This window comes from Ursus maritimus, unplaced genomic scaffold, assembly GCF_017311325.1.
Source record: "Ursus maritimus isolate PB19 unplaced genomic scaffold, ASM1731132v1 scaffold_14, whole genome shotgun sequence".
NCBI lineage: Eukaryota > Metazoa > Chordata > Mammalia > Carnivora > Ursidae > Ursus > Ursus maritimus.
In genome coordinates this window covers 33,364,307-33,377,111 of record NW_024423786.1, presented here as the reverse complement: position 1 = coordinate 33,377,111, position 12,805 = coordinate 33,364,307, and the positions used below count along the sequence as shown (strand labels likewise).

The 12,805-nt window shown below is 34.9% G+C and overlaps 1 protein-coding gene across 3 annotated transcripts in view; it reads right to left on the bottom strand.

Moving 5' to 3' along the window:
- Window positions 1-12,805, bottom strand: part of TASOR (transcription activation suppressor) — a 50,462-nt gene that overhangs the window by 20,806 nt on the left and 16,851 nt on the right. For all 3 annotated transcript variants that reach the window (XM_040628662.1, XM_040628663.1, XM_008703643.2), the window contains exons 9-14: window positions 12,693-12,798; window positions 11,581-11,684; window positions 11,398-11,501; window positions 2,017-2,089; window positions 1,859-1,930; window positions 202-903 (exon numbers count right to left, since the gene is read on the bottom strand). In XM_040628662.1, the coding sequence (XP_040484596.1) occupies window positions 202-903; window positions 1,859-1,930; window positions 2,017-2,089; window positions 11,398-11,501; window positions 11,581-11,684; window positions 12,693-12,798 (1,161 nt within the window). The remainder of the gene's footprint in view (window positions 1-201; window positions 904-1,858; window positions 1,931-2,016; window positions 2,090-11,397; window positions 11,502-11,580; window positions 11,685-12,692; window positions 12,799-12,805) is intronic.

Sequence of the window (12,805 nt, the reverse complement as noted above, 5' to 3'; positions counted from 1 at the left end):
AAGCATACTTTATTTTCCTCATATTAGCCTAAGCTACACAATTAAGAAACTGATGTCCTTTCTTTACAAAAACAGGGGACAGGCTGGAATGGTTCTGAGGCTGTAACTTGCAGACCCCTGTACTAGGGGAAAGGACAGAACTACTTTACTATATTTTTGGTTTTATTTTTATACTATATAAAAGCAACCTGATATTTTTACCTTCATATAGATGGCAATTTTCAGATAAATTACTGGTTTTGGCGAGCTTTCTCATATTTTCAGGTAGATCCTCAAGCTTCCTCTTCAAGACAGTTTTGCTTCTCATATCTTCTGTGTCTGAGTCCCCACCCACATTTTTTTTCCTACACTGAATTAAATTAATCAATTCTTTGACTCTATCCTTATCATAATCCAAAGAGTGCGAGGACTTCTGCTTTCTAGGTATAATAGTTTCACCCCTTGAGTTATTTCGTTTTCCAAATTTCATTTTTGTACCATTCATTTCTTCTTCTTGGCCTTCATAATCTGAGAGTGGACTGAACTGTTGAAGTTTTCTATTTTCTTCAAAAAGCTCTTTTAATTTACAAATTGGTAACTGATACATTTCAGGCCGAAAAATATAGGCATGCAAACAATTATCAATATGGGATTTATTTTTTGGAGCTGAGTATAAGAATTTTTTATCATCTAATCGTGAATCGTATGGAAACATGATAAACTCTCGTTTACCTGAACCAAAACCTCGCTTAAAAAATTCATTTACATACTTTTCAACAACAGAATGAAAATTTATAGTATTTATATTTTTGAATTCCTTTCGACACTGAATCAAAGCAAACTGTAAAAACTGAGTTATTTTTAATACATCTGTCATGCTCTCATGTCTCTTCTGTGGAGCTGCATTAGTTGAACCTTTCTGTGCTGTAAACAAACAAAAAAGCAAACCATGTTAGCAATCAAGAATCAAACACACACGCACAAAATCAAACACAGATCTATATGTTGTCAAAGAAATTCAACATCCATACATTAATGGTAAACCAAACTAGCAGTATGTACCCTAATACATATATGCAATATAGAAATAAATGAAGAGTACTGCTTCTAAAAACAGGCCAAAAAGAAACTAAAACAAGATTGCAGAAGATATTTTTAAAGGGGAAAAACACCCATTCATTGAAGATCTTCATTTCTTATTGTCCCTAGGCATTCAACTAGTGGCAAGCAAAATGTAAGGAGAAATAAAGAAGCAAGGGAAGATCTGAGGCTCCTAGCAAGAGAATCCTGCAACTGATAGCAATGTCACTCCTTCCTGCTATACTGTAATAAGTTTAACTTTACATTAATGTTCTACCCCCATAAGCAGATATCTAAACACCAAGTGGCTACAACTGAAAATGTCATTCTTAATCTAACAATGAAATCCACCAGTGGGAATTTTACCTTACTAGAGCATTGAAGTATTGAAACAGTGAAGAGCAAATTTTCTCTAACACCAGTGCAAAAAATTTTTATTAATTTTAAATGGCCTAAATTTAACCTAGCACATGATCCTTTTATTGTTGCTAAAATTTGAATGCAAAAATGAACTCAGCTAAAGAATACTAATATAAAACCCTAAAAAATGAAGCTAATATGGTATTTTAATAATTACAATCAATGTTTATTTAGTGAAAACACTGTTAATCCCCCAAATTTTCCATTAAAAAAAATCAAGTCATATATAATTTATGTTTTATTTTGCTAATACCTCTTAATACCTCCAGTATTTCCCAAAATATGATATAAGAAACAAATATTTACTGACTTATCTGGAAAACTTCAATGAAATATAAGTATCTATCAGTGACTTGATTTAGATATTCAAAGAACTTACAAGTAACTATGCCTCTAGGTTCTTGAAATAGAAATAAAGCATGTAGGACTCGAGACTTGGCAGTTTGATGTTCTAAAAAAAACAGAAGCCAAACTGATTAGCAATATGTTCTAACGAAAAAATTAAAAAGAACTGTAAAAATTAAAGAGATCACCTACCATATGGAGAAACCATTTGACAAGGAGAGAGAAGAAAAAGGTATCCTCGGTCTCCCAAAGGTTTAACAAGAACCTGCATTTTTGGAAGAAGGAAGAAGTTGAAGCTGCTTCATTATTACTCATCATAAGGCAGGCATAGAGCAGTTTCCAATAATTATAAAGAAAACAAGTTATTGATCATCTTTCTTCAGGAAACATATTGCTACCAAATTAAAAACTCTACCAACTCTCTGATTAACAGAATTCCAATCGAACAAAAACTCCCCAGTTTCCATACAAGTAATAACAAGAAAATATTACTGAACGAATTCCCCTAATTATGAAACCAACTTGATTTTTCCTTGACACTAAAATACAAGGACCAAATTAAAGACTTCAAATACCTTCCTCGACAATTCAAAAGACATGTTATTAATTGCCAAGGCAGTATGCTAGATGCTGGGGGTGTAAAACAAGTATACCACAAACATTACCTTTCATTAGTTCAAGCTAATCTCAAATGAAATGTGTTGCTATAACCTAATTCTTCACATAGTTAATGAACACCTTTCAACCTAAGGCAATTTGCCTTGCCAGAAATAACTTCAAAGACAAGCAACACAAGAGCCTTGATCATGAGAAATTTATAATTGGGTGGAGAGAGTAACACAAGAAATATCAGTAATTATTCAAGACAGAAAAGTTCTCAAAAACATATAAAAAAACAACAGGAAGAGAAAAAATATAGTTTACAGCTGGAAAAGATACTGAGAGTGTACTTCAGGTGGATTTTGAAGGATGAGAACACTGCCACGAGCCTAAGATTATGGGAAGGACATTTCAATAGAGTCAACATGAGCAAAGGCAGAGTTATAACTGATGGTTTGCAGGCATTAGAGTACTTATGACTAGCAAAAGGGTGATGACAGACTAGGACAAACATGCAAGTCTAAAAGGAAAGATGTGGGCTCAATTGTAAAAAGACAAGAATGCCAGGTTAGCCAGGAATGCCCTCAAGAGTATATGCCCTTTTGGGGGCGCCTGGGTGGCACAGCAGTTAAGCATCTGCCTTCAGCTCAGGGCGTGATCCCGGCGTTATGGGATCGAGCCCCACATCAGGCTCCTCCGCTATGAGCCTGCTTCTTCCTCTCCCACTCCCCCTGATTGTGTTCCCTCTCTCGCTGGCTGTCTCTATCTCTGTTGAATAAATAAATAAAATCTTTAAAAAAAAAAAAAAAAAAGAGTCTGACTCTTGGTTTGGGCTCAGGTCATGATCTCAGGATCGTGGGATCAAGAACCATGCCAGGCTCCACATTCAGCGGAGAGGCTGCTTAGATTCTCTCTTCTCTCCCTCTGCCCCTCCCCCTGTCACTTCTCTGAAATAAAATCTTTCCCCTGAAACTAATACTACACTATATGTCAACTAACTTGAATTTATAGAAAAACTAAATAAAATAAATCTTAAAAAAACAAAAATGTGTTAAAAATATAAAACAGCAAGCTCACAACCTAGGAGGAAATAAGCTACCTGAAGTGAGATTTAGCAGAAACAATAGATTCCAACACCCAAGGACTCCAAATTGAAATTATCAGATGAAATATATAAAACAACAGGTTATGAGCTGCTTAAAGAAATAACGGGTAGAACTGAAAACATGTTCACACAAAAACTGGTACACAAATGTTCATAGCAGCTTATCTGTAACAGCCAAAGAATGGAAGCAATTGATGAATGGACAAAATGTGGTATCATCCATCCAAAGAAAATACTGTTCAGCCACGAAAAGGAATGAAGTACTAATACGTGCTACAACATGGGATGAACCTTAAAAATATTATGCTAAGAGGGATGACTGTGTGGCTCAGTCAGTTGAGCGACCGACTCTTGGTTTCGGCTGAGGTCATGGATCCCATGGGTCGTGAGATCGAGCCCCACGTAGGACCCTCCATGCTCAGCGAGGAGTCTACTTGAAGATTCTCTCTCTGCCCCTCCCCCCTTAAATAAATAAATTTGAAAAAAAAAAAAAAAAAAGTATTACACTAAGTGAAAGAAGCCAGGCACATACTGCATGATTCCACTTATATAAAATGTCTAAAATAAACAAGTCCATAAAGAAAGAAGTAGATTCATAATTACTAGGGACTGGAGGAGAACAAATAAGGAGTGTATGCTTAATGGGTGTGAGGTTTCTCTCTGGGGTGATCAAAATGTTCTGAAAATAGATAGTGGTGATGGCTGCACAACACCTGAATCTACTAAAAAACCACTGTAAAGTGTACACTTAAAAATGTATTTTGATAAAAAAAAAAACACCAAGGAATATCAGAATATAACCTCTACCTCCTATAACAGTACCTGGCACATGACAGGTACTCAGTAAGTATTTCTGAAATAATTACAAAGAATCTGTCTTTAAAAAAAAAAAGAAAGAAAGAAAAGACCAGGCAGACCTCAAGAACAATTAAATATAACTTTTAGAAATCAAAAATATATGAAATTAGAAACTCAATGAATGAATTAAACAGCAAAACAGACACAGCTAAAGACAGAATTTGTAAACTAGAAGACAGTCATGATGAAATTAGAATGCAGCACACAGAGAAACAAGTGGATATAAACACAAAAGGTCACAGACATCAAGTACAAAATGAAAAGATCTGACATACGATGCTCTAGGGTCCTAGACAGTTTAAACAGAATGAAGGAGAAATATAATCAGATAATAACTAACTGTATAACAGAAATGAATATGTAAACCCAGATACGAAAGAATATACGCCAAGCTGGATAAACAAGAAATCTACACCTAGGTATGTAATTGCAAAACACCAAAGGTTAAGATTAAAAAAGCAGCCAGAAAAAAGACGACGACCTACAAAGGAATAATAATTAGACTAAGAACTGACCTCTCAACAAAAATAGAAACCAGAAGATACTGTAATAACAGCTGAAGTGTTAAGAGAAAGTAGCTGTCAACACAGAATTATGCACCCAGGATTTAACCATTAAGGAATACACTTTTTTTTTCCTTTGGGCAAATCTACCAGGAGGGCATGTTCAAAAATTGCCCAAAGTCAGTTTTTAGATCAAGTATCAACAAATTTCCAATCACCACCTGTTCTGATGATAACATAATTAAATTAGAAAAAAATTAAAAAGTAATATATTTGGAAATTTAAAAACAATCCTCTATATCATCGTTAAAATAGAAATCACAAAGGAAACTAAAAAATACTAAGAACTGAATAATAAAACATTAAAAGTTGTGGAATGCAACTAAAGCAGTGGTTGGAACTCAAAATTCACTGGCCATTTTTCCAACTTCCAAAGAAGGCAGAAATAACAAACTGAACCATCCAAAGGTGGAAGTTAATCAAACTAACAGCTAAAATTAGTAAAAGATTAAAACAAAGATATAACAGAAGGTTGAAACTGTAATTTGATTCTTAAGACTAATAAAATAGATAAACCTCTGGTGAGTGACTAAACAGGGAAAACAAAATGAAAATATTTTCATGTAATACTGATCACAGCAGCTATTAAGAAACTATATAAATGAGCTTTGCAATAAACACAAACACACAGAAGAAATGGACAATTTCCTAAAAACCAAAAAAACCATATGTCCGAACTTAACCAAGAAAAAATAGAAAGCCTGAAAAATTCAACTCTTAAATAGAATCAGTACTTTAAAGTCATCCATAAATGAAAGAAGACGGTTTTGCAGTTTAGTGCTAGCCAACATCCAAAAAATAGATCATTTTAATCATATATATATCCATCTTTTGTAAAATGAGGAATACTACCTAATTCAATTCTGAGAAACTAGTAGAATGTTGATATAAAAACTAGACAAGGACAATATGAGAAAGAAAGATTACAGGTCAATCTCACTCATTATCACAGATAAAAATTTCTATACAAAACACACAGACCAAACCATGCATTTCAAGAAGGAAAAAAAAAGCAGAGTTGGTGGGGTTTTTTTGTTTTGTTTTGTTTAAAGTAGGCTCCAAGCTGGTGGGGCTCAAACTCATGACCATGAGATCAAGACCTGAGCCGAGATCCTGAGCCACCCAGCTGCCACTGGAGTTAGTGTTCTTAATCAGCAACACAAATACAGTTTGATACTGGAAAAAGATAAAATAGAATTCATCTTATAAGTCTATAGGATAAACTCTGCATGTAATGGTTCACTTATGTGTCAACTTGACTGGGCCACAGGGTGTCCAAATATTTCGTCAAATTTTATTCTGGCTTCTTCTGAGAGCATTTTTGGATGAGGTTAACGTATAAGCTCTCCTAAGAATCTCCAGCTTGCTGAATGCAAATCTTGGAACTTTTTAGCCTCCATATTTGTGTGAGCCAATTCTTTATAATAATCTCTTTCTATATATGTACATCCTACTAGTTCTGTTCCTCTGGAGAACCCTAATACAGTAATATTCCAAGTTACTATCTTGATAAATGCCACCTCCAAAAGCGTTTTAATAAATTCAAAACCCATCATGGTTAAAAAAATAACGAAAATTTTTAAACTGATAAAGAGATCTGTGAAAACCTACTGCAAACTTCCTACCTAGTGGTTAATGTCAGACATGTTCTTTTGAAAATCAAAAAGACAAGAGAATGCATACAACTACCACTTTTATTCAACATTATACTAGAGATCCTAGATTACACAGTAATACAAGAAAGAGAAATAAAAAGCTTATGGACTAAAGACGAAAAAAAACAAAACAATGTTGCTCCCAGACAATAAAGTCTATACAGCAATCCCAAATAATGTATAAAAAAGAACAAATTATTTAAATTTCATACACTGATCTAAAATAAAAATCAATATATAAATGTCAATTACATTTTTATATACACAACAAACAGAAAATGTACTGAAATGGAAAATATTATTTATAATGGCATCAAAAACAGTAAGATGCCTGCGGATAAACTGAACAAAAACTAAGCAAGATGAGTATCCAGAAAATTATGAAACTCTATTAAAAGAATACCCTAAAGGAGTAAAAAGATAATTTTGTTCATGGATAAGACAATATCACAAAAGACATCTATTTTCCCAAATTTGTTCTACAGATTTAATAAAATTCCAATTTAAAAATCCCAATAGGGTTTTTTGGGGGCAAAGAAGGGGTCGGGAGGGGGAACCTTAGAAGTTGATTCTAAAATTTTTTTTAAAAAGCAAAGCTGAGGGGCACCTGGGTGGCTCAGTCATCAAGCGTCTGCCTTCGGCTCAGGGCGTGATCCCGGAGTCCCGGGATCGAGCCCCACATCAGGCTCCTCCGCCGGGAGCCTGCTTCTTCCTCTCCCACTCCCCCTGCTTGTGTTCCCTCTCTCGCTGGCTGTCTCTAGCTCTGTCAAATGAATAAATAAAATCTTAAAAAAAAAAAAAAAAGCAAAGCTGAAACTTAAATTTTGAAAAAAACTAAATCTCATATAGCAAAACACGCCTAAAACGGATGAAAAAAGTGGGGCAGTTGGCCCTACCTCCTATCAAAGCTTCTTAGTCGAGAAAGGCGGGACTATTCAATAAATGGTTCAGAACAACTTGTTACTCATTTTGGGGAAAAGTGAAGTTGGATTCCTACATTATATAACACAAAAAAAAAACCACACAGGCAAAATCATAACACATTCACAAGAAAACACATTCACAAGAAAACAGGCAAAATCATAACACATTCACAAGAAAACCTATAGGATCTAGGGGGTAAGTAAAGATTTCTTAAAGTCACAAACAGTGCTTAATACTCAGGCAGATAAAAATTACATTAAGAACATCTGTTCTTCAAAAAAACACCACGATTAAAGTAAAAAGGCAAGCACAGATTATGAAAAAAACTTCTAGCACCAAAATATATATAAAATTCCTCAAATTAGTAAGAAAACACAAGCCACTCAAAGGAAAAATAGACAAATGAACACTAAACAAAAACGAAAGGATGATCAACTCATTTCAGGAAAATACAGGCTAAAATCACATTACAATATAATTTATAACTACCAGACTGGTAAGATTTTGCCACAATCTGACTGTACCAGTGACTGTGTGAATTAAGGAGAACTTCCTGGTAGTAGGGGATATAAATTGGTACACTTAAAACAATATCACCTTATCTTGTAAAGCCAGTCATGTGTTTATGTTATGATTCAATAATTCTACTTATAGATAATAAATCTAATAAACTAGATATATACACAAGAGAAGAAATTCTTGTACATGTACATCAGGAGATATATAGAATGTTCACATCAGAAATAACATTCAAATTTAGGGACATCCATCATTTTCCTTTACATTAAGTTAGTTTTAAGAATTACTTACTTATTCCCTACCAAAAGAGAGCTCAACATAATTTTACTTACATTATAAATCTCCCTGTGAGAAAATAAAATTTCCCTAGATTTCTCAGTGCTCCTCCCCTAAAACTAGCCTTCTGATACACAGAAAAGTAAACATAAAGATAGGGAATGTTTGCTTTCACATCCCCCAGAAATATTTTGCTCCTCACGTATTTTCAGAATTACATCTGTAGCCAATTATCTAAGTAACTGCTCTAATCGAAAAGGATAATTAAATTTCCCTTATCTCCCTGAGAGTGCCAAGTGAGTACACCAAGACGGCCAAGAGGTTATAGTACAGATTAGTTTCTATGTTAAGCTTCAAGGTGCCAGGAAGACTTAAGTATTTTATATTTCAAGGATGAATGAGTCCCAGAAACTGAGAGATGTCTTTAGGTCCCAGAGGGCTAAGTGGCTCCTGAAGAGATTTTATTTATTTACTACGGGGTTGGAGTTAATATTCATCCTATTTTCAAGAAGAACTTTCCAGGAAGGGAGGGAGATAGTGGCCTCCTTCAATAAACATATTGTATGGTGACTAACATAACAAAAAATTATTATAAAAAAATAAAAATAAAAAAATAAAGAAAAACCATTTTCCCTCATCTTTTGCCTGTGGAATGTCCAGCTACTTGCATAGGATAACTGACCTGTCTTTCCTTGGGTTGCCCTAAGGTTAAGGACTAGGGCAAAGGAAGGCTAATATATTACTGTGAGGTATTCATTAAATCTCTGATCCATAACACTTTGTGTACATATTCAAGATAAAATTATTGAGAACGCAACAGTTCTCAATGCATGTTCCATAATCATTAGAGCTATGAAGAAAGTAGCTATAATTAGAATAATTCCCACTGAGGTTTGTAGGAAAAGGTATAGCTACACAAAATACCTAGGGTCCATTAGATTCAGGTAGTGTATCCTTGTGGAATGATCATGCCCTCTAAGACACAGAATCTTACTTTATTTCTTAATTCTGGGAAAACCTAGTCCTCCAAGAACCTCATATAGTATTTGCTCAAGTGAAGAGTAAAATACCAGTATCTTCCTATCCTGATTCTCACTACTAGAAATGGAACAGATACTACAATTTTCTGATAAACTCCTCATTGTCAAGACTCAATACTCCGTTTCTGAAATGCAAGAACCAAACAGATTTGGATAACCCATTATCTCATCATATCCAAACTACTATCTAAACTTTCACTTTCTGAGCTCTGGAATTAAATAGATTTTGATCATGACGAATAGTTATATTTCAGAAGAAAACAAGAAATGTAAATATAAAAGTATATTCATATATAGTCAGGGTGCATGTGTGTGTATGTTTGTGTTCTAAGATGCCTAGCCCAAAGATTTCTAGTTGGTTAGTCAAAAAGTTATTGTTAGGGGCACCTGGGTGGCTCAGTCGTTAAGTGTCTGCCTTCAGCTCAGGTCATGATCCCAGCATTCTGGGATCGAGCCCCACATCGGGCTCCCTGCTCAGCGGGAAGCCTGCTTTTCCCTCTCCCACTCCCCCCTGCTTGTGTTTCCTCTCTCGCTGCCTCTCTGTCAAATAAATTAATAAAATCTTAAGAAAAAAAAGTTATTGTTAGGGGCGCCTGGGTGGCTCAGTAGGTTAAGCATTTGCCTTCGGCTCAGGTCATGATCCCAGGGTGCTAAGAATCAAGCCCCACACAGGGCTCCCTGCTCAGTGGAGAGCTTGCTTCTCCCTCTCCCTCTGCCCCTCCCCCTGCTTGTGCTCCTGGTCTGTCAGATAAATAAATAAAATCTAAAAAAAAAAAAAGAAAAGTTACTGTTAGGTGTCTACCAATTCCTAAGTGTATAAACTCTGCCTTAAGTTCTGTACATAATTTGACTCTTTCACCCATAAACATACACATATACAATGAAATTCTACAAAGCCATTAAAAATGCAATTGCAAGTTCTGAAAATCATTGATACTAATCTCCATTTGACTACCTGGAAATTGAGGCTCAACAAAGTAAGGAGTAAAAGGAAGTCAACTGCTGAAAAACTCGTATCACATGGCATACTTGTGCAAAAAACTTCTTCCCCTCTCTACTGAAATGTTCCATCAACATTTAAATACGAGCCCCTCTCCTCTGTAACCACTTCCTCCCCTTCAGCTAAACTACACATTATAGCATGTATTCATTTTCTGTTCATTCCTGAACTCATTACCACTGATGCCTGACTTAATCCCTCTATCCAAACTCAATAAAATCAGTTTCTATTAAAATTTGATACTATCTAGTAAAGATCTCTTAGATCATCTCTTATATCATCATTCTCATCTTTCTCCTCCAACCCACTATCACCCTTTAATGTAATGCTAGTTTCCTGCTTCATCTCCCCTCTTCAATTCATTCTCTACAGAGTAACCAAATAAATTTCCAAAACACAGATGTGATCATGTCACACACACAATCAAAACGTCATGCTACTTCCTTTAAAACCCAAGAGCTCTTAGGATTACATCCAAACTTCCAAACATTTGAACACTGTCTACATAACACTGCAGGACACAGCCCCCTACACACTTTTCTAGCCTCATGTCCTACCACTGTCTCTCAACTACTCTCGTGTTGTTCCTTTATCTCTTTTCAACCTAACCAAGCATCTTGTTCTTTCTGAATCTTCAAATATGGCACCGTCTCTACAGGAACAAACCATATCTATCTAAGGAACTTCTTTTATCACTATATAATTCTGAAGAATAGTCTCCTTATCTCATTTTTTACTGAAGTATACACCTGCATAAGTAAATGGTATTCAATAAATATCTGTTGTCACAATCACAAAATACAATAAAGATATTTCATGGGGAAGACTGCCTTGCAGAAGGACTAGTGTCACGGCTAAAATAAAAGGACTACCAATGGCCATAGTAAAACTGTTTGCTAAATAGTAGCAACAAAGACAGAGAACTAATGGTACTTTCAAAGGCAAAAATGAAGTAAACTGAAATAATATGATCACTTATTCAAATGCTTGTTTCTAAGGGAGAATGAGGAACATTTTAAAACCTTTCACTCACAAGTTTTTCTTTCTCTAGTTTTTGTAGTAAACTCTCCATGTTACTTCCAATTCTTGTTTTTTCTACAACTTCATAAAGGCTGCAATACATTCCATTCTTCAAAACTGACATAAGAAAAAATACATAGTAAATATTCAAATCAAATCTGCTTTTTATATATTTTAATAAAATTAAATTACTCACCTTCACTTGGACCTAAGTATGTTTCCTTATAAAACAGCGCTGGAGGGATTTTCTGTTTCAGATGATCAATACTCATAACCATTTCAACATCTAACTTCTCAGGACTGAAAGAAAATTGAAAAAGCATGTTTGCCCCACCTGTATGTTTAATTCTAGCAATGTTATTTCCTCCCCTCCCCTGCCCACATGAGGATCTTGGTGGAAAGCAGAAGAGCACACTTATTAATATGTAATTGATTCTAAAGCGGATTTGATATGGGAAGTCCAGATATATACAGAAATAGAAAGCCTGGCAGTATCACCAACCACCCATCTTTAAGCCAGAAGCTAATCCTTTTTTTTTTTTTTTTTAAAGATTTTATTTCTTTATTAGACAGAGATGGAGACAGCCAGCAAGAGAGGGAACACAAGCAGGGGGAGTAGGAGAGGAAGAAGCAGGCTCATAGCAGAGGAGCCTGACGTGGGGCTCGATCCCATAACGCTGGGATCACGCCCTGAGCCGAAGGCAGACGCCCAACCACTGTGCCACCCAGGCGCCCCCAGAAGTTAATCCTACACACCAATTTTACTAAACCAAAAAGAATAAAAGGCTGTCCTTTTATTAAAGACAATTCAAGTATGAACTGTTAAAGTAATCTTCAAACATTTATGAAGGCCCATAATATTTACTGTGGTGGTAGCAAAAGATCATTCTAGACCTTTCTATCCCAATATATGCTGCACAGGACTGAAAACAGTCTATAACTTTTAACTTAACTCATCACATCAAAGCCGTTTCCAACAAAGAACTGATAACTTTTAAGTCTACCATGTTCAAATTGCTAACATAATTAGGATAAAACTTTGAAAAATCACTTTTAAAATTTAAAATCACTCAGAAAGTTTTATGCCATAAATGTGTATGAATATTTAGCCCACTCTCAAACCAAGACAGTAAAGTAGAGGGCTCATTTTGCCAACTAAGTCTCCCAAGTTATCAATTTTTTAAACAAATTGACATTTATATTCTTTTGGACCGAAGTAAAATTTAAATATAAGAATAAAAAGCAAAAGAAGAAACTGAATAATTAGCAACCATTAATTGTTATTTTCTTGTAATATAACATACTTACAGCTTGATAGGCAAAAAAGCACGAGTGGCTGATCTCAGAGAAATATAACACAAAAGCTTTCCTTTATTTAAAAGTTGTCCTTTCCACAAGGTGTAGTTAAATTTATCTAAATA